The 25,283-nt window shown below is 48.7% G+C and overlaps 7 protein-coding genes across 7 annotated transcripts; 1 reads left to right on the top strand and 6 right to left on the bottom strand.

The window, feature by feature from the left end:
- Nucleotides 1–909: 909 nt before the first annotated feature.
- Nucleotides 910–1,515, bottom strand: BP5553_03951 (uncharacterized protein; the record flags this gene model as incomplete). The annotated part of the gene is made up of 1 exon (XM_032012574.1): nucleotides 910–1,515. One exon carries the CDS (start codon nucleotides 1,513–1,515, stop codon nucleotides 910–912), a length of 606 nt encoding a protein of 201 aa, XP_031872267.1.
- Nucleotides 1,516–2,312: 797 nt separating this feature from the next.
- On the bottom strand, nucleotides 2,313–5,497 carry BP5553_03950 (Uncharacterized protein; the record flags this gene model as incomplete). The annotated part of the gene is made up of 2 exons (XM_032012573.1): nucleotides 2,313–4,983; nucleotides 5,031–5,497. The coding sequence occupies 2 exons, from the start codon at nucleotides 5,495–5,497 to the stop codon at nucleotides 2,313–2,315; spliced, it is 3,138 nt and encodes a 1,045-aa protein (XP_031872266.1).
- An 886-nt stretch (nucleotides 5,498–6,383) lies between these two features.
- BP5553_03949 (Alcohol oxidase) lies at nucleotides 6,384–9,350 on the bottom strand (the record flags this gene model as incomplete). Its single annotated transcript, XM_032012572.1, has 17 exons — nucleotides 6,384–6,440; nucleotides 6,490–6,575; nucleotides 6,630–6,768; nucleotides 6,861–7,025; nucleotides 7,144–7,248; nucleotides 7,298–7,347; nucleotides 7,402–7,568; nucleotides 7,637–7,660; nucleotides 7,711–7,960; nucleotides 8,008–8,025; nucleotides 8,094–8,280; nucleotides 8,335–8,496; nucleotides 8,547–8,583; nucleotides 8,641–8,778; nucleotides 8,833–9,085; nucleotides 9,133–9,224; nucleotides 9,280–9,350. 17 exons carry the CDS (start codon nucleotides 9,348–9,350, stop codon nucleotides 6,384–6,386), a joined length of 2,001 nt encoding a protein of 666 aa, XP_031872265.1.
- Nucleotides 9,351–11,420: 2,070 nt separating this feature from the next.
- Nucleotides 11,421–14,025, bottom strand: BP5553_03948 (uncharacterized protein; the record flags this gene model as incomplete). Its single annotated transcript, XM_032012571.1, has 5 exons — nucleotides 11,421–12,099; nucleotides 12,156–12,713; nucleotides 12,762–13,051; nucleotides 13,307–13,870; nucleotides 13,939–14,025. 5 exons carry the CDS (start codon nucleotides 14,023–14,025, stop codon nucleotides 11,421–11,423), a joined length of 2,178 nt encoding a protein of 725 aa, XP_031872264.1.
- Nucleotides 14,026–16,909: 2,884 nt separating this feature from the next.
- On the bottom strand, nucleotides 16,910–19,904 carry BP5553_03947 (uncharacterized protein; the record flags this gene model as incomplete). The annotated part of the gene is made up of 5 exons (XM_032012570.1): nucleotides 16,910–17,209; nucleotides 17,268–17,381; nucleotides 17,434–17,495; nucleotides 17,748–19,563; nucleotides 19,656–19,904. The coding sequence occupies 5 exons, from the start codon at nucleotides 19,902–19,904 to the stop codon at nucleotides 16,910–16,912; spliced, it is 2,541 nt and encodes an 846-aa protein (XP_031872263.1).
- A 377-nt stretch (nucleotides 19,905–20,281) lies between these two features.
- Nucleotides 20,282–21,696, bottom strand: BP5553_03946 (GPI mannosyltransferase 2; the record flags this gene model as incomplete). The annotated part of the gene is made up of 3 exons (XM_032012569.1): nucleotides 20,282–20,663; nucleotides 20,712–21,321; nucleotides 21,375–21,696. The coding sequence occupies 3 exons, from the start codon at nucleotides 21,694–21,696 to the stop codon at nucleotides 20,282–20,284; spliced, it is 1,314 nt and encodes a 437-aa protein (XP_031872262.1).
- A 1,434-nt stretch (nucleotides 21,697–23,130) lies between these two features.
- Nucleotides 23,131–24,999, top strand: BP5553_03945 (uncharacterized protein; the record flags this gene model as incomplete). Its single annotated transcript, XM_032012568.1, has 1 exon — nucleotides 23,131–24,999. One exon carries the CDS (start codon nucleotides 23,131–23,133, stop codon nucleotides 24,997–24,999), a length of 1,869 nt encoding a protein of 622 aa, XP_031872261.1.
- Nucleotides 25,000–25,283: the final 284 nt, after the last annotated feature.

Here is a 25,283-nt window from a genome sequence, read left to right as displayed (position 1 = left end):
TGGAAAGTTTTTGAATTATCCGCCGCGCAATCCTGGCTTATTTGAACCGATTTTTTTAATATATCTCGACGTATGCTTGTATGGTTCGGTCTCACCGGAGTTGCCAGTTTACCGAGACTGTATGCACTCCTTTTTGCTTTAGCGAATGCCGAGATTTGTTGTTGCCAGACACTCCTCAAACAGTCGTCACTTCTCTTTTCAGCCACCTTGTCCTCAACTCCCCTTTGCTAAAGATATCCGCACCTAAGAGTCTCACCTGAAATTACCCAAACAAACTGAATAACAGAAATCGACTAAATAACTCAAGGAGAGTAACTAATTCGAGTAAACTGAAGAACTCAAACTAAAGAATTGAAATCGACTAAATATCTTAAAGTAAGTTGCTCAAACAAACTGAATAGCTCAAACAAACTGAATAGCTCAAACAAACTGAATAACTCAAACAAACTAAATATCTCTGAGAGTAAGTAACTTAAACCGAGTTAATATAATAACTAATAGTTTTGCAGATTCTTGTTAAATGTTTATAACTTGTACTCGATTCCTACACTGCACTTGCTAAGCTAGGGCTTGAATAAAGATATCTCCTAGCAATTTACGCCGTTCCTCATCTTAGATTTCGTTAAGGGGGTGCATTTGTATCCTCAATAGTCAAAGAGCAATCTTTTATGCACACGATTTGATGACCATTAGAAAGAGATATTTAAATATTTCCGTATCCTCTCTCTTAGAAGTCAAACATTGGCTCATCCATGGTTTTAAAATACATATAACTCTCATTTCTTAATACATTTTGCCGTCCTCGGAGCAATTTTGCAAAGCCTCCCTTCTCCCTCCCGCTACTCCTCCCTCAATTTCGAAATCCACTCCACCTCTAACCTTACATACTCATACTAATAAACAAGACTTTCAAGGTTCTCCTGCAGGTGGGAAAACTCCCCCGGGAGGAGGCGGCTGTCCTCCAGCTCCACTACTCGACCGTCTACTCCTCCTTGACCTGGTCCCAGTACTAGTGGTCTTCCTACTACTGCCTCCTCGCCTCTGCATAAACCGATGCCGCTTTGCCCTCAGCGCATACACATAAAACACGCCAGCCAACATTCCGAATGCCAAGATACACCCCACGATTATGCCGACGATGGAGCTTGTTGGAATGCCGGGGGTTTGAGCTGTTGTTTCTGGGGGGGAGGCTGAGGATGATGCATCCGTTGGGAATGAGTTACCGAGGGGGACTATAGTTGTATATGTTGTTGTTGGGCGGGTTACGGAGAGGACTACGTAGGAGGGATAAGCTCCTGCGCCGAAGTATTTAATATGGTGGGATGTTGTGGGTGGTCGGGTAGTGTTTTGTGGTGTCAAGGGGGCAGACGTAGCGCCAACATTGTTGCCATTATGAGAATTACATTGGCTTTCTTGAGTTATTGTCGTCGTTGCCGTCGGTAGATATGTTTCTGTTCTGGAAAGCGAAGGACTTATTGACAGAATGCGAGAAGCAGGAAGAGGCGCTGATGACATTCGCTAGAATCTTATGCTCGAGATGTATAAATAGAAAGGTACCGAATTCACAAGACGGCCGCAGAACAATAGCCGCTCTTTAGCAAACCGTGCTTCGTCTATCTCTCTCACAAAGAGAAGTGCATATGATAGAGGGAAGCACATTATATATAAGAGGCGAGGGGCAAAACTACGTGTGCTATAATAAAATCTATCTCTTTTCTTTAGCCTCGGGCTTATTGATTGGGTGTAGGAGCATTCATCATGATGTGGCTCCGTTGGGTTGAGCTGGTGGGGCTTGCGAGTACAGCCTCGTGCCTCGTTGCATGTCTTGTTCGCTGGCAGTGATGTAGACCCGGCGCGGGGAAAGGGGTTTCATTAGTTGGGGCTTCCGGAAGAATTACGATATATTAGTCGCCCTTTGCGCAAAAATGTCCTTTACTCGGCGTGTGGAGCGGATATTGTGAAATAAAGGTTACTGGGGGCGTTTCTGAACCTGGGTGAGGCGGATTGGAGGGATTCTAGTGCTCTATTTTGGGTTATACATTATCAAGTTTTCAAATATTAAGGCGATTTACTTTAGTTGAAGTAACGGTATTTATTTCGGTGGCTATTAACTCGTTACATTATTCTACTATCTACTTTCTACTCTCTCATCTCCTCAAGTTGGACCCTTTACCGCTTGCCTTGTCCCCTTTCCAATATCTCCCATTTCCCCGTCTTGCATTTCTCCCTGGTCTTGCTCGAACTCTAGATTTACCACCTCTTTTTTTGTTTTTATTGTTTCTCCTTCCTCGCTTCCTCTTCCCTCGACGGAGTCATGGGTCAGGATACTTCCTCAGAAATTTCTCATAGCCCCTATAAGCTGCCACGGTCAAATAAGCATCGGGACCAAGGAGTTTCGAGAACCCCCCACAAGCCTCTCTCCACAGCCTCCTGGCCTCTCGATAATAACTCGGGCTCACAATCCGCATCGACTCTGCTAGCCTCGACTTACTCTTAAGGCTCTCTGGGTGTAGGTCTCCCAGGCTGCGGCGGTACGCCCCATAGACTACCCGATACACTGTCTCCGCCTCTTCTTGGCCAGCCCGGCCACGCTCATTTTTGGCAAGTGCTGCGTTTGTCAGACATTGGAGGGTGTTATGGTGCTCGGTCCCGAAAATCCATGTCAGGCCATGGAGAGCTTGTCTGTGAAGCTGCTCTATTGCGTCTAGAGCTTGGGCTCGTTGGCTGTCATCGTTCGGGAGGTGTGAGCGCATAATTTCGCCTTTCCATGTCATGCTAAGATATACATCGGGGTGATTGTTTCCTAGGAGAGTACGTCGTCCCGTTAGAGCTAGGTCGATCTTTTGCAAAGCTGCCAAGTGCTCGCCTAAACCAGAGAGGACAATGGCTCGGTGGTGAAGACTGGTGAGTTGGTCAGGGTGGAAGTCGTCTCCAGTGAGTTTTCCATTTGTTAAAATTTGAGTTCTCTCGGCCAAGACCTCATCGCTAAGAGAATCAGCAACACGGCACCCATCCTTATGCTTCAAGACTTCTGCAAGTTGATGTTTGCTTGTCAAAGTGTCAGGATGAGTTGAAGGCTCCATCCACGGCCCTTTCTGCCTCGTCGAAAGTGTAGCTCTGTTCATCTGTTCCGCAGCATCATATTTCCCACGAGCCAGCATGATAAGAGCTCGGTCACTCCTGCATGCCATGATAAGGGGGTGTGTTTCTGGTAATATTCCACTCAGGCGGTTTGAAGAGTCCACAAGAAGTGTCTCCGCTTCATCAAAATCCAACAACGACACGGCTGTGGAGATGAGGATCCTAGCCTTGAAAATTTGGCTCTCGAGGGTGTCGGGATGGTCGGGCCCCAGAGCACTTTCTCTGCCCCGAATTGCCTCTTGGGCATAGTGCAGCGCTTCATCGTATTTTCCCTGAAATTTCAAGATCAAAGAGAGATGATGAAAACTGGTAAGAGTATCGAGGTGAGAGCTTCCTAAGAGGATAGTTCTCTCAACGAGGGCTTTCCGGCACTCATTCGCAGCCTCCTGATACCTCCCTTTCAGCATAAGCGCCCATCCATAGTCGTCTATGGCTTGCAAGAGATCAGGCGACGAATTGCCCGCAATTTCCCAGGAACTCCGTACCTGTCGAAAAATCTCAACAGTAGAATTATATTGATCTGCTCCTTCGGCTTGTTCCAGCCTCCCTTGCATTCTCCGCTTCCACAATACCATAGATTGCTCATCATCTGATGGCCAAGCCTGGAGTGCACTTTCAACGTCGCGGTACTTTCCAAGTAGTTCTAAGAGAGTAACTTGGTCCTGTATAATGCTTAGGTGTTCCGCAGGAACAGGATGGGGAAGAGAATTCTTGGCTAGGACCGCCATCTTCAGGGCTTCCGAATACCGACCCTTTCGTTTGAAGTAAGCCGACTCTTTCTTATGTACTGTGGCCACGGCAAGTCGCAGAGAATATATTTGCAAGTCGCACCCAAGAAGGAATTGAGCAAAACACCCTCTCCACCACGCCCTATCCTCATTGTTCGAATCTGGATAGAACTCCGAAAATGTCGTCATAATATCCTCATACCACTCACGTTCCTCTTTGATATCGTCTTCCTCCTCTTCGAGCCGTTCGCTGAGAAAGATCTTTCGCATGGCCAAATATACGAGAGGATGAAGTGAATAAGTGCCGTTCGATGTATCTTCAGTAATTAAAAAGTGCCCCTTTAGAATAACCAGGATGAGGATCATATCTAGAGGATCTGTCATGGAGAAAAGGCTTTGCGGTACCGAATTACCACCTAGGAAATAAAGCTGGTATAGCATTTGACTGACATCGGGGAACTCCCTTCGAAATGGCCCGACATCAAAAACCCCTTTGCCGAAAACTGAAAACCTATGATCAGGCTCTGAAAATCGTTCAATTTTGGCAAAGAGACGAAGCCTCATTGCATCCCCTTTGCTGGATAATTGGAGGAATTGAGAAACCGTCATCCCGGTGGTGGTGATAAGCCGCCCAGTTTGAAGAATGGCTCGCGGTAAATGGGCCATTAATTGAACCACTTCTTCAAGCTCAGTTGGTGATCCTTGGGCACAGGGTCCAAGTCTACCACGCAACAGCTTAATTGAAGCTTCATTCTCCAAGTTCCCAATCTCGCATAGGTCATAAGGACTGACTAGTTGGCGGCCATGCTGCGCACTCCTGGCCAACAGAATAACAGTGCCGGGAAAAAGTCGTAGTTTATCAAGTAGCGGGCCATTCCCAGGAAGATCTCGAAGCAGATCCTCGAACCTGTCGCCAGAATCCACGATGACCACACTACCAGGGCTACGGTCCGGTTTCAACCATCGATGTAGCTGGATGGCCGTTGTAAAAACTGGGCTAGGAGGAGCAGCTTCCGTGCTGGGCAGCAGATCCACTGCTCTGAACCAGAATATTGGCGTCGAGGGCGAGGCTGCTCGTAGCTGATAGGCAAATTCAACTACTAACTCTGTTTTTCTAGAAATGGTCAACGTTTGTCGAAGAAAGTAACAAGGAGGACCTACCCGATTCCACCAAGGCCAACAACAGCAATTCGCCCCTTGCGACCAGGCTTCCACATTGAAAATAATTGGCTGAGGGCTGCAGAACGACCAACGAAGTCGGGATTTCGCGGATAAGGGACGTCGGGTTTGGGCTCTAGCTCGGGTCCGGGCTCGAGATCTGGCTCCCGTTTCGGTTCGGGTTCGGGCTCAGGCTCGGGCACTGGTTCTGGCGCTGGTTCTGGTGCTGGCTCTGATGCTGGCTCTGGTACTGGCGCTGGCTCTAGTTCGGGTTCGGGCTCAGGTGGAGCTTCAGGCTCGGGTTCGGGTTCAGACTCAGCAGGTGTATGGGCGTCCTCCTCTTTTGCCTCCTCATCCTCGCCTGACTTGGACTCGGGGACTTGGAGGGGATTGCTCAAATTCTGCCTAGTATTGACATCCTCGGAGTCCGACGGTTGCGGGTCGATGGAGGGAGGGTTAGATGCATCCATAGTTGTGAAAAAACCAATTCTCGAAAGTGGTGGTGATGAAGACAAAAAAAAGTGCTGGACGTGCTGAGTATATGGGAGTTTGATGTCGCCATGCTGCTATGTTGGCGGATGCCCGTCATGACAACAACATGAACTACACGTTGGTGTTGGTTTGGAAAAACGATAACATGAGTCAAATGAGTATAGCCCAGTGCGACATCGCGAAGTATTCTCGCAGTACTACTGGCTTACGCTGCGCTGCGAAGGAATATATTTGACCAGACAAATTTAGAAGGCTGGTCGCGTGTCTTGGAGCCACAAACTAACTACGCAGAGACTTCCACAGTTGGGCTTTCAAGTGGCATGTGCGAAGGAGACTCGAGCACGGCCTTGGAATAATTGGTGACAAGGAGAAAGAACTGCAGACAAAAAACGAGAAGTAACCACGTGGCTGCTTGCCCTGTATTGCTTTCGAAAGCGCCGTGTTGACGTTGATGTTGATGTAGATGTACATGCGTGAGTTGGCACGCCACGACGTTGGGTTTAGGGGCGAAGTGGCCTCGCTTGGGGCCCAACCACTTGGAACAGTCCCGTACTCGGTAACGAATCCTAACAGCTGGATTGACTTCCGCCACTCTACGAAGGACTCAACTTACCAAAATTCTCTTTAGATATGTTGAGGCTATGACATGGTTCATAAATATATATAATTCCAAGGGTTTTCCCCATAAGCTCCCTATATATATAAGGAGTGTGATCAAAAGAGCCCCGCCCTAATTTTCAACTCGCTGTCGTTAAAGAATGGAACTTCCACCCAAACGAAGTAATCCGCACCAAAAGTCATTATTGCATCAATCAACACGGTCCTTTAACAATCTGTCGCTCCGGTCATCCCCAATACAAGCATTTAAAGTCTGGCGGTGGCGATTGTAGAAAGATCACCAGGGGCATGGTAGGTTGGTACCTATAAACGTTAATATCACAATAGCTTTATTCGCAACGGGATTACGAACCTTCATGTCCAAAGCCCTGCCGCTGTAGCCGAGGTCCTCTGCGACGAGCATGGCACACTTCTCACCAATCAACAAAGCGGTGGAATCTGTGCACAGGTCTTAGTATTTCTCCCACTTTGTATCCATGTCATTGTACTCACAAGTGTTGCATCCAACGTTATCAGGGCAGATGGAGAGATCAGAAACCTTCAGGTTCTTGACTCCGTGGACATTGAGACGCTCATCAAGAACGCCGTGCTTGACAATGCTGTTTCCTTCCTTGGGTGCCATTGAGCACGTCTAACATCGTCAGCATTTCCATAATAATGTGAATAATACTCCGCGGCCAACTTCAGGGATGATAGAAACGGGGAGAGAAGGTTGGAACGTACCCCAAGACTGTGCCAGGTAGTCTCAACGTGACGTTTAACCCAGTCCTCAACTTGCTCGAGATCCTTTTGGCTGTACTGGAGATCCTCATATACATCTTGGCAGTTGCTGTTGATGAGGCCAGACTTGGGCTTCTTCCCGCAATCGAGGGGCTGCGACCAACTTCCCTAGAGAGGACAGACTAGTTAGCAATCATCTTATAACATCGCTGCTCGAACAGCAAACCGCATCATTGCCCTAGAGCTCGCCACAATTGAACAATAACCATCTGATAGAATTACTTACATGTTGGATACCGGCTGTGAGGTTGCCAGGTAGTGCATATGCATTGGTAGTCGCGAGATCCATATCTCTAGCACGGACTGCTGAGTCGTAGGCATAGTATGGATGCTATTGAATGTCAATTCTGTAATTCGGTGGGCCATAGCAGCATACTGACCATGTTCTGGACTTCGCCGGCATAGGCGTCCATGCGTCTCGCTGTCTCACCTGCGGTGATGTCAGTACAAGGGATACCCAGGATCAATCAGATAAGATGCTTACGGGACTTGATGTAACCCCAGACCATTGGGGCCATGTCACGATCATCGTTCATGAACCCAGCATCGAAGTCTGGTGCCTCGTAAGGGTCGGGAGAGACAATGTGGGTAGAGCCTCTGCTGAAGGGATATTCAAGGAAGTGGAACATGGTGAAGAACTTCCCGGCAGGCCTGTAGTATATTAGTAGCTATGTGTTTGGGGGAAAGGAATAATTCTGAAAGCTTCAATTCCAACATACATCAACATGTGGTCACCAAACCATCTGGGATCAATTAGCAACTATCCGAAAACTTCGTCGACGTGAGAACGTACCCGGCGATGACTGAATAATGCATGACTGGCTTATCTGGCTTATTCTTGAAGTAGCTATCCCAGCCATCTCTGAAATGTGGAGTAGGGTATTTGGCCATCTCGTTCAACTCCTCTGGCGTAGGGCGGATCTTAACTCCAGCTTCAATGCCGTTAGTGGCCAGTGGCCCTGTTCCTTTAAGGTTCCACTCGTCAAAGACGGCCTTTTGAACTTCGGGAACTCCTCGGACGAAATCATCAAAACTCTCGGTATCTACAATGGTCAGTTGACTAACTTCATGAGGGTGAGGATGGCCATACCAGGCTTAGCACGGTAAACTAAAAAACATGTTAGCATTTGCGGCTCTGTAAGGTCACTAGCATTTATTAAAGTGAAAATAGCGTACCTGAGAAGGTCAAGTAATGATCCTGGAAGTTAAGACCGACGCCAGGAAGGTCAACAATTGGCTTGACACCGGCCCTCCGCAACTTCTCCGGGTTACCGATACCGCTTCGTTGGAGGATCAAAGGACTGGAAAGAGTCCCGCCAGACACGACGATTTGCTTTCGAGCTCTGAAAGTGCGAGATTTTTGCTGCTTGTGGGGACTCGTATCAACAATGTTAACTAAAGGGACCGAATTACTTACAGATGGGTGGAGTGGCTTGGTTGGCACCGTTCGGACACCTACAGCCTTTCCGTTCTCAATTATAACCTTGTCAACCTTGGTGTTACACTGCAAGTGCAAGTTCCCATGGACGGATCTTGTTGAATGAATGTAGGCATGGGCCGAATCACTCCGTCGGCCGGTCTAAAAGGTGTCAGTTCGCGGTATATCCCTGGAGATTGGGGGTTCCTTACATCCCGGTTGATCCATTTAAGCCATTGCTCGGCACCACTATAAATGTATCAGCACAGCCAATATTGATTGATAACTCTACAAGTCTGTACTTACTGGGCAGTATTGAGATCTTGAAGATCATCAGTAGTTGGGATGCCCTGGGACTCCGTTGCTCTGAGGAAGTCCTGCATGACAGGATATACGTAGTTTCCGAAAGAAACCTTGATTGGTCCCTCAAAGCCATGGATATCTCTTGAAATGATATTAGCAACTGATAGGAAACAGTATCATTAACTGCAGCCTCACTTGTTGTTGCATGCTCGCTGGTATGTCTCATGCTTCCTCATGAGAGGAATAAGCTCCTTTGTGGTCCATCCCTTCGCCTGGAAGTCATCATAATCCGAGGCAGATGCACGAGTGTACATCATGAAGTTGACCGATGATCCTCCTCCCAGGATATGAGCACAAGGAACGATAGCACTCCGGCCGCCGAGCCATTCGGAAGGCCGTGAGTGATAGAAGGAAGCAGTCTTGCTGTCCAATTTCATGTTCCGGGGATCTATACATGTTAATGCTGATTCCAATGAACTTTTCACGGCCGCTTACAAATTCCCGGGCGGTAAACCCATGGGTTGTTTAGGTTGCTCTCTCCAGCTTCAATCAGAAGGACTTGGAGGTTGTGGTCAAGGTTTGCCAATCTAGGGAGGAGTTAGAGCCACTGAAAAGGGGTAGCAATGAATATTGGTCACATACCGACCAGCGACTACACAACCGCAGCTTCCACCACCACACACGATAATATCAACCTCATCAGGGATAGTCATGTTGGTCAGATTAAACCTGTATTTATTGCAAAAGCTTATTGATGATTGTTATCTGTTCTTTCACCTAAAGACGATGAAGAATGAGTGAGAACTATTCACTACAGGGTTCCCAGAGCTGCCCCTTTATATTTACTTCGCAGCAGCCCCCCTCAGGCCCCGCACGTACAACCAACATCCTCCATCTTGGCTAATGCAAGCTTGTTAGAATCCCACGACTGCTTATTGTCCATCCCCCCGCTTGTTACGAGTCAATTGGACTTCAACGCTCCCATACACTGCATGGGGCATGTAAACGGTCCAAACTATCGTCTTGGAGGGTTGCATACCCCTCATCAGCTTGATGCTCGGGGTTTGGGATTGGAAGAGGGGTCTCGGGAATAGATAAGCTGTGAAACGAGACGGAGTATGGAAATACGCCGGCATTTAGAACTCGAAATGAACATCAAATGAGGATCAAATGAAGACCAAATGAAACCCCTGAAGTTGATATCGCGGTAGCCAGGTAGTAAGAATGCCGCTGCAACCATGGGCCGGGTTCCCAACGGTACCCCGCAATATCTTCTGGTTCTTGTGGGGCGCCCAGAATTAGATTTAACGTACTTCTCGGATGGGGCTTTGCGGTCTTTTAATGCTGGAATGGATGATGACTGCGGTGCCCGCGCAGTTAAGTGAGCGTGTGTATAATAAAATAACGTGTGAAGCTGGTCTTCTGCGGGACTCTTAGCGCAATGGTCCTCACCGTGGCGGCGGAAAATTTAGAGAAACCAAGCTCCGAACCTCCCGTGAGAAGTTGGGTCTGCTCCCTTTATACACATGGCGAGGCAATCCCCTGGAGATATTCCTGTAGTTAATATCCACGGGAGGCATCATTGTTCCCAAGTTATAAACACACCCGAAGAGCAAGAATACGACTTGCAAATTGAGAGTAAAGCCACCCCGGGGACAAGTCACTAACTGACGCCCTCGTTGAGGACCTGAGATGCCGAACCCCGAGGAGCCCCGAGCAGCGCCGCAATGCTCATCCCGAGATGCTTCGTTTGGTGGCTTGTAGCCGCTATATACGTAGGTATGCGGGTCTAAGGTCCTGCGCCTCGTCTTGTAGGTCTGGGCAAGTCATCAGCGGGCTCGCTTTGCCTACGCGTTTGAGCGGGGCAATTCATAATGCATGCAGAGCATGGCGGCCAGACGGGAGCATTATCTACGGAGGTAGACTGGAGTCGATCGTTGCGTGGGATCCTTCACAGGTAGCTCCTTAGCTATCATCATTGGCGAGCTGTGCAGGACTAGCACCAGCTCAACGATTGACGTTGGAAGGTCCGGCCGCCAGTCTAGAAACGGCGTAGCTGGGGTGCGGCAGGTGCGGTTAGCGCCATCCCCGCGATTTTCAGGGATATAGGTGGGCCCTTGGCACGGACGTGATGTGGGCCATGTACTGGAGTTACCCGAGTACATGTACGTACGCGGATACAGCACCCAGAACATCTCCCCTGGTACGTATCCACGTACTGCACCTTGGTATCTACGGACGGCTTCATCGAGATCATCAACCTCCACCTACTTAATCGCCCGTATCAAACAACCTCGCCGCATGTCGTAACAATCAGCGCAGTTCCCCGCAGTCTGCGTCTGCTGCAGTACCCAGCATCAAAGCCCTTCAAAGCTCAAGCTCATCCCAGGCGCAGCTCGGGGATATCGGCCAGAAGGAAGGTGGAAGGAAGTCTTCACCCGGAACAACTTGCATTCCACGCACAGTTTGTGGGTTACGCAACGTCGCAAACCCACCTCGCATCCCGATTCCCATACTTCAGTTCTACGCTAAGCCCCAATGCAATGCAGATACGCCCCAGAGGAAGAAACAGCAAAGCTGGTGGGTTCCATTGATGGTTCTCAAAGCAGATAAGATGGTGCTGTACTATACAGAATAATCAATTCAAAACGCTCACTATAGAATCGCCTCGCTCTGTAGAAATAGAACGCTTATGCAGTCGCGAAAGTCCATCTGCAGATACTTATCCAATACATTACTAGTCCATCGTATCCAAACAAGCCATTAATCATAAACCATATAAATCATAGACCCTCTGCCGCGTCAGATAGTACACTTAACAATCCCATGGCTGCTCCGCCTATCCCTGCAGCTTTTGCACCCTCCCTCCACCTCCTGCCTTTCTTATCGGCTTCTCCATCTCTATTATTTCGGCTACTTGAGTAAGAAGAGGGCCGGGACGAGCTATTATGTCGGTGATGCTGTGAATACTCCTTCTCTTCCCTCGAAAATGAAGAAGGAGACTTTCCTCGATCCGCCTCATACGAACCAAGTGGCCTGATTCGGTCTCGAGCATCCCGATCGAGTGTTGATCTAGGCATCCACATTGGCTGCGCCGCTGTGGAAGCTGGTGAGGCCCTTGGTGGTAGTGGCGGCGATGGCGGTGATGGCGGCCGTACGCCAAATGGATTCGGATAGCCCGAACTTGTTCCTAGATCGCTACCCGCGTTCGACGGTGGGGAGGACCCACGTTTTCTAGTCCGTCTAGTGGTATAATGTTCCGAGTCTGACGAACCGTCCTCATCCGTTGAGCGAGCAAGGCGCCCGCCTCTTTCACTTGGTAGCCTTGGGACTGGATGTCGGATTGGGGGTGGTGGCTGATTTCGCCGAGTCCGGGCCGCACGCAATTCCTGTGATCTCATCGTATACTCCTCAATTTCTTTGCGACTTAGAACACCAAGTACAGCAACAAAATCCGGCCGTCTACACAGAAGTTAGCATTTCTTCCCTCCCCATCTACAAATGGATAGCCGACATACGCTTCATATCTTCTTCCATCTTGGTCAAACACTTCCGGCGAGACTAGCCGACGATTAATCTTGGTCCACTTAGCATCTGGAGGAATCTCATTTCCCTGCGAGTCTGGAGCTAAACGTATAGTTTCTGGCCTTGGGCTTGTGCTGAGACCGTCTCTCGAAATGTTTGCCTTCGGAGGGCGGATCGCCAGGGACCCAACCTGGGGAGGGGATTCGCTAAGGTCTGTCTGTTCCTTCGGCTTGTACTCTATTGAACGTCTTGCATTATCGTTGTCTAAAGATATATTGCCATCAAAGCTGCTGGGTAGCCCTGGTGGCCATGATCGCAATCTTGAACTCAAGTCGAGTAAATCGAATGTGTTGATAATGACTACTTTTGAAGGGTCCGAAAATCGTTTTATTAAACGATTAGTGTCCGAGTCGCTGTCAGATGTTCCGATTCTATTGTATTGCTGTGTTCCCCTTGCATTAAATATCGTAGGATCTAAAACCGGAGATAATTGCTGCTGGTTGGGTCCACTTGTCCCCTTGTGTTCTGGTAGCGTTGGCGATGGGGCCCCACTGTGTGCTGTTAGCATTGAAAATATCAAATATCCCCAAGTTCCTTACCGTTGCTGCTGGTACTCTACAGCCCGATCTCTGTCGGGCCTCAATAGATCTAGCTTCATTGACAATGGGAATTTCATATTTTCTTCTTGGGCTACAATTTCCTTTGCCCCTCTGCCGACCGTGGCAATTTTCAGAGAATCGGATTGCTCCTGGCCTGGTAGCGTTTGCATCGAACCCAACCGTTTTGCCGAGTCAACACGTTCAATTGAAGGAAGTGCCTTTGCTGTTGATGGCGCCTCATCTAGAAGTCCATTTTGATCGAGCTCACGGATGTAGGCTCGAAGAACATCCTTGAAGATGCTGTTAGTATTCGGGGCAAGATCAATTCTAAAATACAAGACGGAATGCTAATATTCGTGGATGGCCCCGGAATTGCCAGATATGACAGATAATATCAACACAAGAAAATACAGCCTGTTATGCCAGGAACCAAAGCACTAGAAACAGCGTAGATTCAATGGAATGGACGCTTGTGGTGCCTGTAATTTTATGCATCACAAAATGGGAGTGATCTGGGGTGAGTGGATAAGGAGGCATGCTCGTACCTTATGTTGCTCCAATATGTCACCAGAGAATCCTTCTATCACTAGTTCCCTCCGAAATTGCTTCCAAACTTCTCTGTCATCGTCATCATCATAACCACCCATTACACCTGCCGACGTTGGCCCCATTCGAGCGGCAATGGAATCCACTTTATCCAGTATAACATCCAGCTGCCCTTCATCGTTTTCCAAATTCGCCGGCATCACTATGGATTGATCCAGCTGTATTCTGTCCATGAACATCGTCAAGTTATTCTTGTGCGATATCAATTTCACGCGGATGCTACCCAGCTGGTCCAGCTCGTTTCTACCAAATTGTATTCTGTCCCTAGACACTCCCGTGGATGCTGGAGAACCGCTTCTATCTGTAGCAAGTCGCCCATACTTCTGCAGCAGGCCGTCGAGTTGCCGCAGACTAATATCGCAGTCGCTAGCAATCGGGGCTAGTTGGCGTCCCCATATCGAACGATCGCGATTCAATGGAGATTCTGGGGCTTGGGTTTCGTACTTTAGATGGCGCAGCACAGTGTGCACACCTTTCACTTCGCGGGATATTTCATCATAGTCCTTCTCCACTGTTAGCCATTTTCCTTTGAGTCTCTGCCTCGTGGATTTGGATGAGGCTGTCCACCTACCCCACCAGCATCTCGGCACTTCCTATAGACGGTCTTGCAGGAAGCGACCAGGATTCTAATATCAGAGGGAGAGGCGCCAAAACCCATCGCGGGAGATAGTCTATCGTTTGGTGAGGGGATGGTGGGTACAGTTAACGTGTCATGGTGATGGTGATCGTGACGGGTCGCTCTGTCGCGCGAGACAACCCACGAACACCAGTGCTCGAGTTATGTTTAATGACTCCTAGGTAAGACCTTCAAGCGATCGTCGGCGACGGTAAATCCGAAGTTAGGTGTTGGGCAGGCAAGGGAAAGGGGAAGGATCAGATATTAGAGGGGGAGAAGGAATAGGAGAAGATGCGCCAGGGCTGTGAAATAGAAATAGGTAGCAGAGATACAGGATCTGGCGCCCAAGGCTGTCGGGGGGCTGTGACGTCGTGGAACCCGGCCTGGACGCCCTACGATTGAAGCCACGTGGGGTCGGATCCGATTCGAGCATAAAAGTGGCGAATTGGATAAATCCGGGATAGTGTAGCCGGAGTAGGCGAGATGAGGTAATCACCCAATCAGGAACTGTTCTTTGTCCATCCGCAAGCCTCACAACCTCTCCACCTCAAAACCCCAGAGCAATTGTACGCCCGATGCAAGTATGAAACCGATTATTTATACCAGGCAGCAACCACATGCAAGTAAAGAAGGTTCAGGCTTCAGCCTCTAGCTTCACTTGAATCCTCCGGCCAGCCTTGATTCTTAATTCTTATCAAGCCCTTTGTACCATCCGGGTCCATCCCTTCAACTTCAATCAAGGCAACCGTCTGTCGTCCCAAAACTCATATCAGGGGCCACCCGCAGTCTTGCATCGCAAATACACCCTACACAGCAGGACCTTCATCTTAACAATCGCAAATGAAGGACTTTTGATCGTATGGAAGTGAAATGAGTTCCGAGGCACTTGCTACCGCCTAGTGCAACTCCCTTGATACCCTTCAAATACAAAGGGCCATAACCATATCAAGTACCACGTTGCCCCCACAACCATCTCGCTACTAAGAACATCACCATCAGGATAAACCCCCTTTTTTCGGGCGATGAACGCTCCAAGTTTGATAGCTTGATAATGGTGCCGGATATAATATAATATCCATCAATAGTTCCCCGGCTGGGTGTGAGTCATAGTGAGGCTGTGCAATAGGGATCAGGGAAAGCAGCAACAATTTCTGGGCCGTCAGAAAAAAGGAAAGGAATTATCCAAAAAAAGAACTCCAAAAAATCAACACTTCTAAATATATAATTTTCGTTGCAAGAAAGTAGAAGAAGTACGAGGGAAAAGGCAAAAAAGCTGTTAACTCTCTTAACGAAGCATGTCATCCTTGTGCAGGGGCCATGCTAATCTTCTCTGTATCGTTTCAATTGACCATATGCCCGCAGGCGAAGAGTATTCTGCTAATTAAGTTTATATAGTAGCGTTCGATATGCAAGTGCGTCCTTAGCCTGCTGTGGCTGCCACTTCTACTATCTATAGCTCCTGCTGGCCGGTAGGTACCTTTGGCCCGTACAAGTACATGCACCGGTTATTTTAATTCGTGGAAACGAGTGGTCGCTCGATCAAAATAGTAGTCTTTGACATATGAATTCTTGTAACAATATCTAGCAACAGGCGTGAAACGTGAGTGGATCAAATCTTTGAAGAGAAAAGGAAACCTTTCAGATTATCATTCTCTAATAGCTTTCAAGTTTCATGCCATCGCCACGCACGATGGAAGGGCTGACCAATCGATGAAAGAGATGATGGGTTGCGCAATCTCATCTAATCCGTAGCAATATGAGTACACCTAGAGCTAACAACTAAATACCGACACTTCTCACATTGAGGGAGCGTGTACATAGGCGTACAAGTTTTGGCAGCTAGCCTTGCATCACATCTACCCAAAGGCATCAACATGCTCCTGAACCCCGCCAATACTTAATACTAAGCTGAATAAATAGAGTATAAACCCGCCCTGCAATATCCACTTCCTTTCCTTCGACCCTTCCAGTGACCTGAAAGTCAATAACTCGAACCCAAACGTACAACTGGTCCATATCTTTGATGGAGATGGTGGGTGTAGAGATAGTTTCGGTCAGATATTTCATATTTGAGGCAGAGAGCTATGTATTTAGAGTCGAAAGGGCTGGGGTGGAGACAGCGGTAGAAGGGGTAGCTTGCGTCGTGTGATATATAGATAAGGTATATTAGGACCATTGTATTGGCAACGAATGCCGACGATTGTTCGAGCCTAGATTTCTTTTCTTATAATGAATGTGGGATACAGTGGCCCCATCCGCATATCATATATGTTAGACTGGGGTTGGCATATAGTCTGGTGTGAAGGGAGACCCCCCTAGACGTGGCTAAGTCGGTGTAAGGCTAGTCACATGATTATCTGATTTCCTGCGCCACCCTCTATATAAATCAAAATAAGCGATTTTGGTATTAAGGAAGACAAAAGGCGGCCACTTGGCTAAGTGGTTCAGGTCAAATTGTCTCCTGGAGAGGATTGATAGGGAAAAAAGCGACCAAAAAAGACGACAACAACGACAAGTACAACAAACCGGCAAGAGATGTAGGCATTCGACACCGGGCCGAACTCTTTTGCTTCCAGAGTATACGATAATATTTTTGCCTCTATTTCTTAGTTTTTGACGCGTGTTGGGCTTTTTTCTCTGTCTCTCTTGGCCTACCTTGGGTGGATCGTTGTGAGTAAGCGAGAGCCTTTCCCCCCTTTGAATTGCTTACCGGCCTAGCTACTCAATTAGGTTCTGCTAGTGTGTTCTATAGGGCGTTGCTTGCCTTTACTATATATTTAAAATATACCGCGACTGATCTGACAGATGTCGGTATCTATTTCACATCAAAGAGGCAAAGCAAGAAAATGTACAAATATAATAATTACCAACGACAATATACTAGGCTCCATTTCCGAGTCCCTTATTTATTCGGCTAATAAAGCCATCAATAATATTCCCAATTCACTCCATCTTCCGAATCTCTCCAGAAGTCAGCAGTCTCTCTATATTCCTCGTCAATTAGTTCAATAAGTGCTGCACCGCACTTTTCCTCTATCTCTTGGCCATCTTTACCGATTAGTACGGGATGGTTATCATTATATGGGTTCGTGAGATGCCCAACACGGCTGAACCGCGTGGGGCAGACGACAAGCCATTTTACTCTGAAAGCACCAGCGCTCTCCCAGTTGATTGCTGTTTGCCATTCGGGAACCTCAACGGATCCGGGAAGCGATTCCATTCGAGCCTATATGTTCAACTTTAGCAGGCCCAAGGCAACAAACAGTACCTAAATCAGGACTCACATATCCCTGGAATGCTTTGCTCTTATTGATTGAAAATACTAGTATGACGTTCTTGCAGGACTCGAATGCCTCCTTGAAGATGGCCCCGTTTTGGATTTGGGTGGTCCAGGCAGACTTGCTGAACTTAGCCAAACAACATGCTGGGGATAGATAAGACCCTACTCACATCTTCGATGCAGTTCAAGACATTCTCCTCGTTAAAAGATTTTACAATAAAATATCGAGTGTCTGGTCAAGTCAACATTTGCGAATTCAGCCAAATTTAAATAAATGGAAGACACTTGTCACGAGCATGCACAAAAACCGCGAGATATGCTAAACAGGAGCTTCCGGGGTAAAAAAGACATTAGAGCAGGCCATGTCCATGGTATGGCATCGCCTTGTGGCCAACGGCCCAGATTTTGATACATAAACATTTTTCATCTCCACGCAAATCAAATAAAAGGGATTTGACGTAGAGGAGGAACACGCATCACTGACCACCTTCTACGCCTCCATTATAGCCCTTGGGATCCTTGTATGGCTTTCCATTTGCGATTCTAGAGCCGAAGCCTAAATCATACTTCGCCTCGAAATGGCCTGGTGAACCACGTCCCCTTCCACGACCAGCTCGACCCCTATAGTTGGGATCAAAAGCACGACCCTTGTATCTACCAACCTCTACAAACGGGCGTCTTCCTCGGTGCTCATCGCGGTCACGAGGGTCGTCTGAGCCATATGGTCTATGCTGAGATGATCTCCGCTCATATACTCTTCGTCCGGCTGAATCATCCCGTTCACGGCTGCGGCCTCGGCCATATGTACTGCTGTCGATATCGTACCCGGGACGTGAAGAGTCTCTCTCATTACGAAGATCCGTGGATGATCGACGAGACGATGAAAACCCACTGGATCTTGGGCGATAATGCTCGGACTCTTCCTCTTTAACTCGTGGCTCTTGAACTCGGTCGTCAATACGGGCAACCTTTGCCAAGCCTCCATCCTCCGTATCTTCAATATTACTATAAGCTCGTTTGTTAGAAAAGACCCTACGCGGTTGCACGTCAGGAACTGTCAGCATCGACATTGACATAGGTTCGGCGCTGTTCCTTGATTTTTCCGGTATCGGCGGTGGTAGCATCGCAGCTGGGGTCTGAATGGCAGAAGTTGGTGGAAGGCCACCCCTTTCCTCAGCTTCAATATCTGCAAGAATCATCTTCCGCTGAGCATCTAAATTTGCAAGTGCCCGACGACGGCTTAGAACCTTATCCCTGTAAGGAATATTGTGATAGCCTGTAATTTCGAGCCATTCTTTCAAATCATCGTCTTGAGGGAGAATGTCTGCAAGGGTAGTGTGTGTTCGTTCTCTGGAGATGGGCTCGGGTCCCTCACGTTTTGACGCACGCTTCGATTGAGGATTGCCGTGCTCTTCATCACGAGGGCCACGAGGCCGGTATGGCATCATGTCCATTTCAATGTATGGCTTTGGTTCAGCCCTGCTATCCGACGGATATGGTTTTCTGTCTGGGCGAGATTGTGGCTCCTCGCGCCCGTCGCCATGGTTGCGCTGGGGTTGGGCTTTGGGATTGGCAGGAGGACCACGGTATGCTGGTGATTCATCTCGTAGACCATAACCGTAAGGTCTCGATATTTGATCGCGTAAACTTCGAGATAGTTGTTCATCTTTATTAAGCATCTTCGAGGGGGACTGGTGTTCCTTGGGCTGGGTTGGAGGTGTTTGCTTTTCAGGAGCTTCTTCTTCCAATATTTCACCTTCTGACATGTCTGCACTGGATGCATTGCTAGTACGTCTTTTGTCACTTTCTTTGACCGTTGTAGTAATCCCATCCATTTTGCCATTAGCAACTTGCTTTGAGACCTTCGTAGGGCTTCCTAACGAGAGTGGTTGCGACTTCGCGGAAAGCGTGGGATGCTGTGCTGACAGTGGGTGTGGGCTAAAAACTGGGGGTTCGGTATTAAGGTTCTCTTTCTGCTTGACACTTGCACTGGGAACCTTTTCCGTATCGGCATATTGGGAGATGAGCTCGTTTATATTGAGTGCCTGCTCACGGTTTTCAGCTGCGGTCACTGGGGGTTTTGGAGATGCATGCGATAAGCTTGGAGGCTCCCTAGACATTCCCTGTCCTGGAGCGACCGTCTTTTTCGCTCCGACCGGGGGAGTGAATGAACTGGAACGAGCCTCTCTCCCCTTCAGCAATTGTGCCTTTAACTCGGCTGCCCGAGCGTTGATTTGGGGGTTAGGGCGGGGAGCATTCGCGTTTATGGCTTGGGGTATATTGATTTGAGGGGGGGAAAACTGGTGAATCGGAGAGAAGTTAGCGATTGAGTGAGGATACTGCGAGAGAACAAGATCGATATATTTGGTCCGGGTCTGAGAACGGCACTTACTTGAGTGTGAGGATTGAACTGATTTTGCACAAGCGCCCCCTCATTGTACAGTCCTATTTCGGGCTGGAAGTCATTGGCCATGAAGCCTTCGGCAGTAGAGTCTTCAAATTGCATCATGTCTGGCTGGTGTTGAAAGAGCTGTTGAGGGTGGCTTGCGGAACTACCCCCAAAAGGTGAGGATGGATAGCTATTTTGATTGAAGTTACTCTGAAGTGGAGGATTATTTCCATATCCATTATTATGCCACATGGCGGCGGCTGCAGGAGTATCTGTAATGTGCCTGCTGGTTGGCTACTGGTCGATTATGGGTGGATGGATTTTGATGTTGACGGGTGAAAACATGAGGTAGAAAGATCAGACGCTCGCTTGTTAAATGAATCTTTTAAATGGCATAAGTTTTTGGATATCGGGAACCTCCACATCAAATCGGTTCACTACGATAAGTTGCAATAATGACGAGGTCAGAGGTGTTCATGATATTTCAGGTCGCGCGCAACGGGAAGCGAACAGCGCCGCTAGCGCGACTCCACAGGATCAACACGCTTGGCGATGTTGGTCTAAGGGGTCTACTTTGTACAAACAGCGAGGTTTTGATTATGTACATATTAATGTTCTAAACCTTTCAATTACGCCGGAGGAAGAAAAGACGCAAATAAGCCTCCTTGAATGATAGCATACATCACCAAGAATCTCACAAAGCTCCGTGGTGCTAAACCATTTCCCTTCTGCATCGTCCAGGTAGCATACCACATCCAAACAGGATACGCTGAGGATATCCGGGTGATGATTTGAACATGGGCAGTAGTCAATGTGATTACGGTCAATAGGAGTTGCGAGACAGCCATGTTGCGCAGGACATTAGGTACCCCGGATATGGAAGTTAGTTTGTCACTGCCATGCCGTTTGATACCCCACAGACCCGACAAAATCATTACCACAGACATTGGGGTAGCTAGGAGAAAGAGTGGCAGGTTTGGCAATGTCCAGTATCGAAATAGCCCAACGTTCCTACATATGTAAGTTACAGCATGTGATATGCAGGAGAGGACACCATACCAATAATATTCTTGAACAAACGTATAAATGCTTGGAAATGGCTTCTTGCACCATGGCCTGAGTTCTAGCATGTTTGGCTCTTGGCAGTATTCCGTATAGGCAATATATTGCGGAAGTAGGAATCCTGCTGCGGTGCTCAGCCCACCCAGCCCAGCGGCGGCAAGTCGACGGATCGTGGCCAGCTGAATGCCATGTCGAAGACTTAGTAGTACTCTGAATGCTTCTTCTAGTAAGAGCAGACCACTAAGTATTCCATTGCTCCGAAAAGTACTCGCAATTCCAAAGATCACGCCGGAAATGACGATAAGAAGATCGTGCTTCACAGTGGTTTGTGCGGTACTTGCGAAGCTCTTCGTGAATACCAAGCAACCAGCAAAGCTCAACATAGCACAGGAGCTCTCGGCATATGGGGCAGACAGAAACATGCCCGCGGGCGATACGATGTGTAGCGCTGCCGCAACGAATGTAAATCCAGCATTGGAGCCGGGGAACATAGCGCGGGTGAGATTGAACAGCAGGATTACCGAAATAAGATGCGATATATGGGCAATGAGAGTTGCCAGGAGAGCTTGTAGCTGGTCGGTACGAAGCAGTCCCGCCTTTTCTAGACCTATAACCATCAGCACCGGCCCAGATGAGGAGGATATGGCCTGCTGCTCTCACCTGCGGTACAGAAGGCTATAAGCCGGGTGAAGCCCCACCCAAAAGCCCATTCCTGCTCAAAGGTATAGCCACGATTCGAGGCTCGGACAAAGTATATGGCATCCCATCTCGTGACTTTGGCGGCGATGAGTTGCAGAGGTAGCGGAAACGCATTAAACTTTTCCGTGCCGTAAGGGGGTAGGATAAGGTTTGTTGAGGTATCATAACCTTGGCCTGGCGAGCAACAGGCTATGAATAGCAGGAGAGCCTTCCATAGAACGAAAAACGCGATGAGACTTTTGACAGGGTGGCGGGTAGCGTGGGCAGATAGGGGCATATTCATGTTGGCAACTGCTAAATTCTCTTTTGGGTTGTGCCTCGTGGAGTGCACCAGGCGGCCTCCTCTCAGGGGGCCAATAGGAAGGGAAGTATCTGTCTGGTTATTAGGGGGCGCGGTTCAAGCTTCCAAGTTTCCAAGCTACAATAGCTAGGTCACGCAGCACTTCGTACTATTAAACACGACTCGTCCCTACAGTAACTGTACTGTAGTAGTGTAGCTCCGGACTACGTAGTGCTTACCTACGAAGGAGTTGGTGGACTGACTGATGACATAACTGTCATAAGAGACAAAAGCCACAGCTTCTTGCGCTAGCCCCGAAGCGGCATGCTATACGGTTCACGGGCCCATCGGAGCGTTGATACCTCCGTACGCCGAGCCCGCCGTCGCCCGCCGTCATTCGGGACCGGGCCGGGTGCGAGATTTATGCAAAAGATATGCCGTTTATGCAGCGTCTTACTAAGGTGCCGGCTTCGTATAGGCTGCCCAGAGTCCAGACTCCAGACGCATTATTTGACACTTTACGCTTACGTACGGTAGCGCACGGTAGTTCACTGCCACAGGTGCTACTATACGTACGAATACGAAGTATGTAATACTGTATGTACAGTACATGTACATGTACCTGTACCTTGTGCTACGGCACTGGCAGCTGAAGATTGATGTTCTGAACATCCACATCCACCTCTCTTTTAACTAATGCCTCATCACTCCACCGCAGACTATTCTCCTCCTTGACTACACTGCTCCACTACTGCACTGCTCTGCCGAGCGTCGGCATTTATCGAATAATAAAGAATCTGCAATGAACAAAAGTCTTTCTTTCACCCTTGCTTCAAAGATCATGCCGGCTTAGGCTCCCCCGACGACCCTCGGCTCGCTGTCTGCCTAGGTAGTTTTCCTCAAACAAACCTGTTCGAAAGCACAAAGAACTTCTTCGTATGCTCCAACGGGGGGTTGACGATCGTGCCAACCGCCTAATAGGCACACGGAGTGGTTATTGCTCACGGCGCTCTAGTCGTTGGCAGGCGCCGCTGATTTGCTTTGGTTCTCCCGTGCTGACGGGCCCAATCTAAACTCCTAGATACCTTGGTATTATTGGTACCACACCTAGACCGCTACTCGAGGACGTCTTCGTACATACAACGTATGGGATAAGCATCACAAGCTCGCAACCTCACTCCTCGCCCCCTCTGACATCGAGCAACGCATCGCAACTCATTAAAGCACGCCCGCGTACTTTAGGGTCTTCCGATTCTGATAGAGCTCTGCTTGCCCTCGGGCATTCCCAATGCACTTCATAGTGCACGACTTCTGGACCTCAACCAAGCTCCCGGGATCGTTAATCGCCGATATACCGGTACCTGAGAGTATCTCCCCATGTGGCATACACCCCAATAAATATTCGGGGCCGTCCCTTCTGTTTCTGAAGCCTTCAGGATGTTCCTACTTTCGTCGGCAGCTTCTCTTCACGGGCATGAGTTCAGTCCCGTAGACACCAATCCCACTCTAAGAAGAATTCCTTTACCGCGATCTGCGTTTTCCACCCCTCTTCCACGAAGAAGTACCGTTTCCGAGAATTCTCTTTCCCAATTATCGATTCGTCCCGTCAGACCTTTATCAGCACATGCATCTAAGGAGCACGAGCCAGTAGTACGTTTTCAGGAGCCTGAACCTGAACCCGAACCCGATGCCATGAGTGAAGATGGCAGGTCCATCGCCAATTCCGAGACCAGCGAGGAGGTGACTGTGGATGATAAACGGCGACGTAGACGATATATTCGAAGCCGGACTTCTTTCCATCTGGCACAGCCTGCCCCAACACGGATTCGATTACTACACATTCGCCCAAAATTGTTGCTCCAACTTCAATGTTTATCGACCAATTCTCGTCCCAAGCCTGCTATCGATGTCATTCCGTCCACCATCGTGGTCCCACGTCTGATGAAGAAGTTCCCACGCATGTTTAGAGGCAAAGCGGAGCTTGGAGCAAACGACGTGATGGTACTCAGGAGTGAAGACTATGACATACCAAGTAAGTATAATTCTGAGGACGAGGATTTAGATGAGGAGGGGCTGGAAAATCGGGATTTGTTGGCTGTTATCTGCCAACTTCGAAAGGACTGTGGTGGTGCTTGTGGGAAAGCTGAGATAGTCCTGGGCGACGGTTCCGTGTGGATTGCCACGCCTTTGCCAAATAATTTGTATGAATTCGTTACCGTTGATGATAGGGGCAACCGAACTACTGCTCGCTGGGTCAGAAGGAGCACCACACGGAAAAGCATGGATGTGTCTGAAGGTCTGGGCAATCACAACAGGGCCAACGCCGACTTCAAGCTTACTTTCAGCATCATCAATCCGAATTCACGCCGCCATCCGGTTATGGCAACCCTCCACCAGAACAGACTTGACATCCCAGATCACTATACCGTGGTGGCTTCGTCGGCTACGAAAAGTCGTCCCACCTCTCCGACCCGGCTTTCTTCTGCGGGAAGTATATGTACCGCCACAGAGGAAGAGCTTACCCAAGAACGCACTCTTCACGCCGTGGACGAAAGTTTGAAAATCCTGATTCAAGTCACGGGTATATGGGTTACCCTACGCGAAGGGTTTTCCCCGTACTTTAAATACAATGACACGATGGCATCGGTTGCGACATCTACAGGTTTAAAAACATCCTCGGGCGCTGGGACCAAACCAATGTCCCCAACTCTAGACGGATGCCGAATTAGTCCTGCGGTAGCTAGCTCAGGCACCCCAGAATCCAGCCCTGCTAATTTTGGATCTATGAGTGGCAAGTTTCGCCGGTCATGTGGAAGAGGCAGCCCGGCGAGTGGTAATTCGTCTCAAACAGTTGAAGGGGTGGTAACACCCAAGAGAACTGTGTCGACCGGCACGGCTTTCATGCAGCGTGCCGCAGCTAGAAGGAGTTCCGGAATTATTCCCAGCGCTATTATAGGTGACGGTGGAGGAGGAACAATTTTTGATCCACCAAGGCGTGCTGCCACGGAAAGTTCTACAGCCACCGGCAAATCCCGGTTTTCCATGCCTCCAGGCGCCACAACTCCTCCAGACTCGTCCACTGCCACGCCAAATACACCGACGAGGCCCCAGCGACGAGTCCAGTCGACATACATTCCTACGAGCGCGCTACAACACAGCATTTCCAGCGAGAGTAGTGGTAAGCATAGTCTAGACTTGATGAACGGGACGCGGCCGCCAGATATTGCCCCGAAAGCCAAAGCCGGTAGATGGAAAGCCTTCACAAGGCTCTTCCGGCGAATCAACAGCAACGCTCGCGGCCAATAGATCCGACGAGAACTCTGTATGGTATACGACTTTTGTATCAACATATTTCATTTGCAGTGGGCCGCTTTGGGATACGGTGTAACATATTGTTTTGGGTTGGGCTTTGATATTGGCTATGAGCTGGTGAGGTTGGGAAGGCGTCTAGGATTCAGACCAGCAATCAGGAGCCTTAGGGTGCTACTTTGGGGGTCATAATTGTTAAACACAAACCAGATTCGCTAACGATCAGCGATCATGCAATATTATTCCTTTTGAGCTTCTGTAGTTCTCGTCGCGTGACACAT

The sequence above is a fragment of the Venustampulla echinocandica genome (assembly GCF_003357145.1).
Source record: "Venustampulla echinocandica strain BP 5553 chromosome Unknown scaffold_1, whole genome shotgun sequence".
NCBI lineage: Eukaryota > Fungi > Ascomycota > Leotiomycetes > Helotiales > Pleuroascaceae > Venustampulla > Venustampulla echinocandica.
This window is presented reverse-complemented; position numbering and strand designations above follow the sequence as displayed.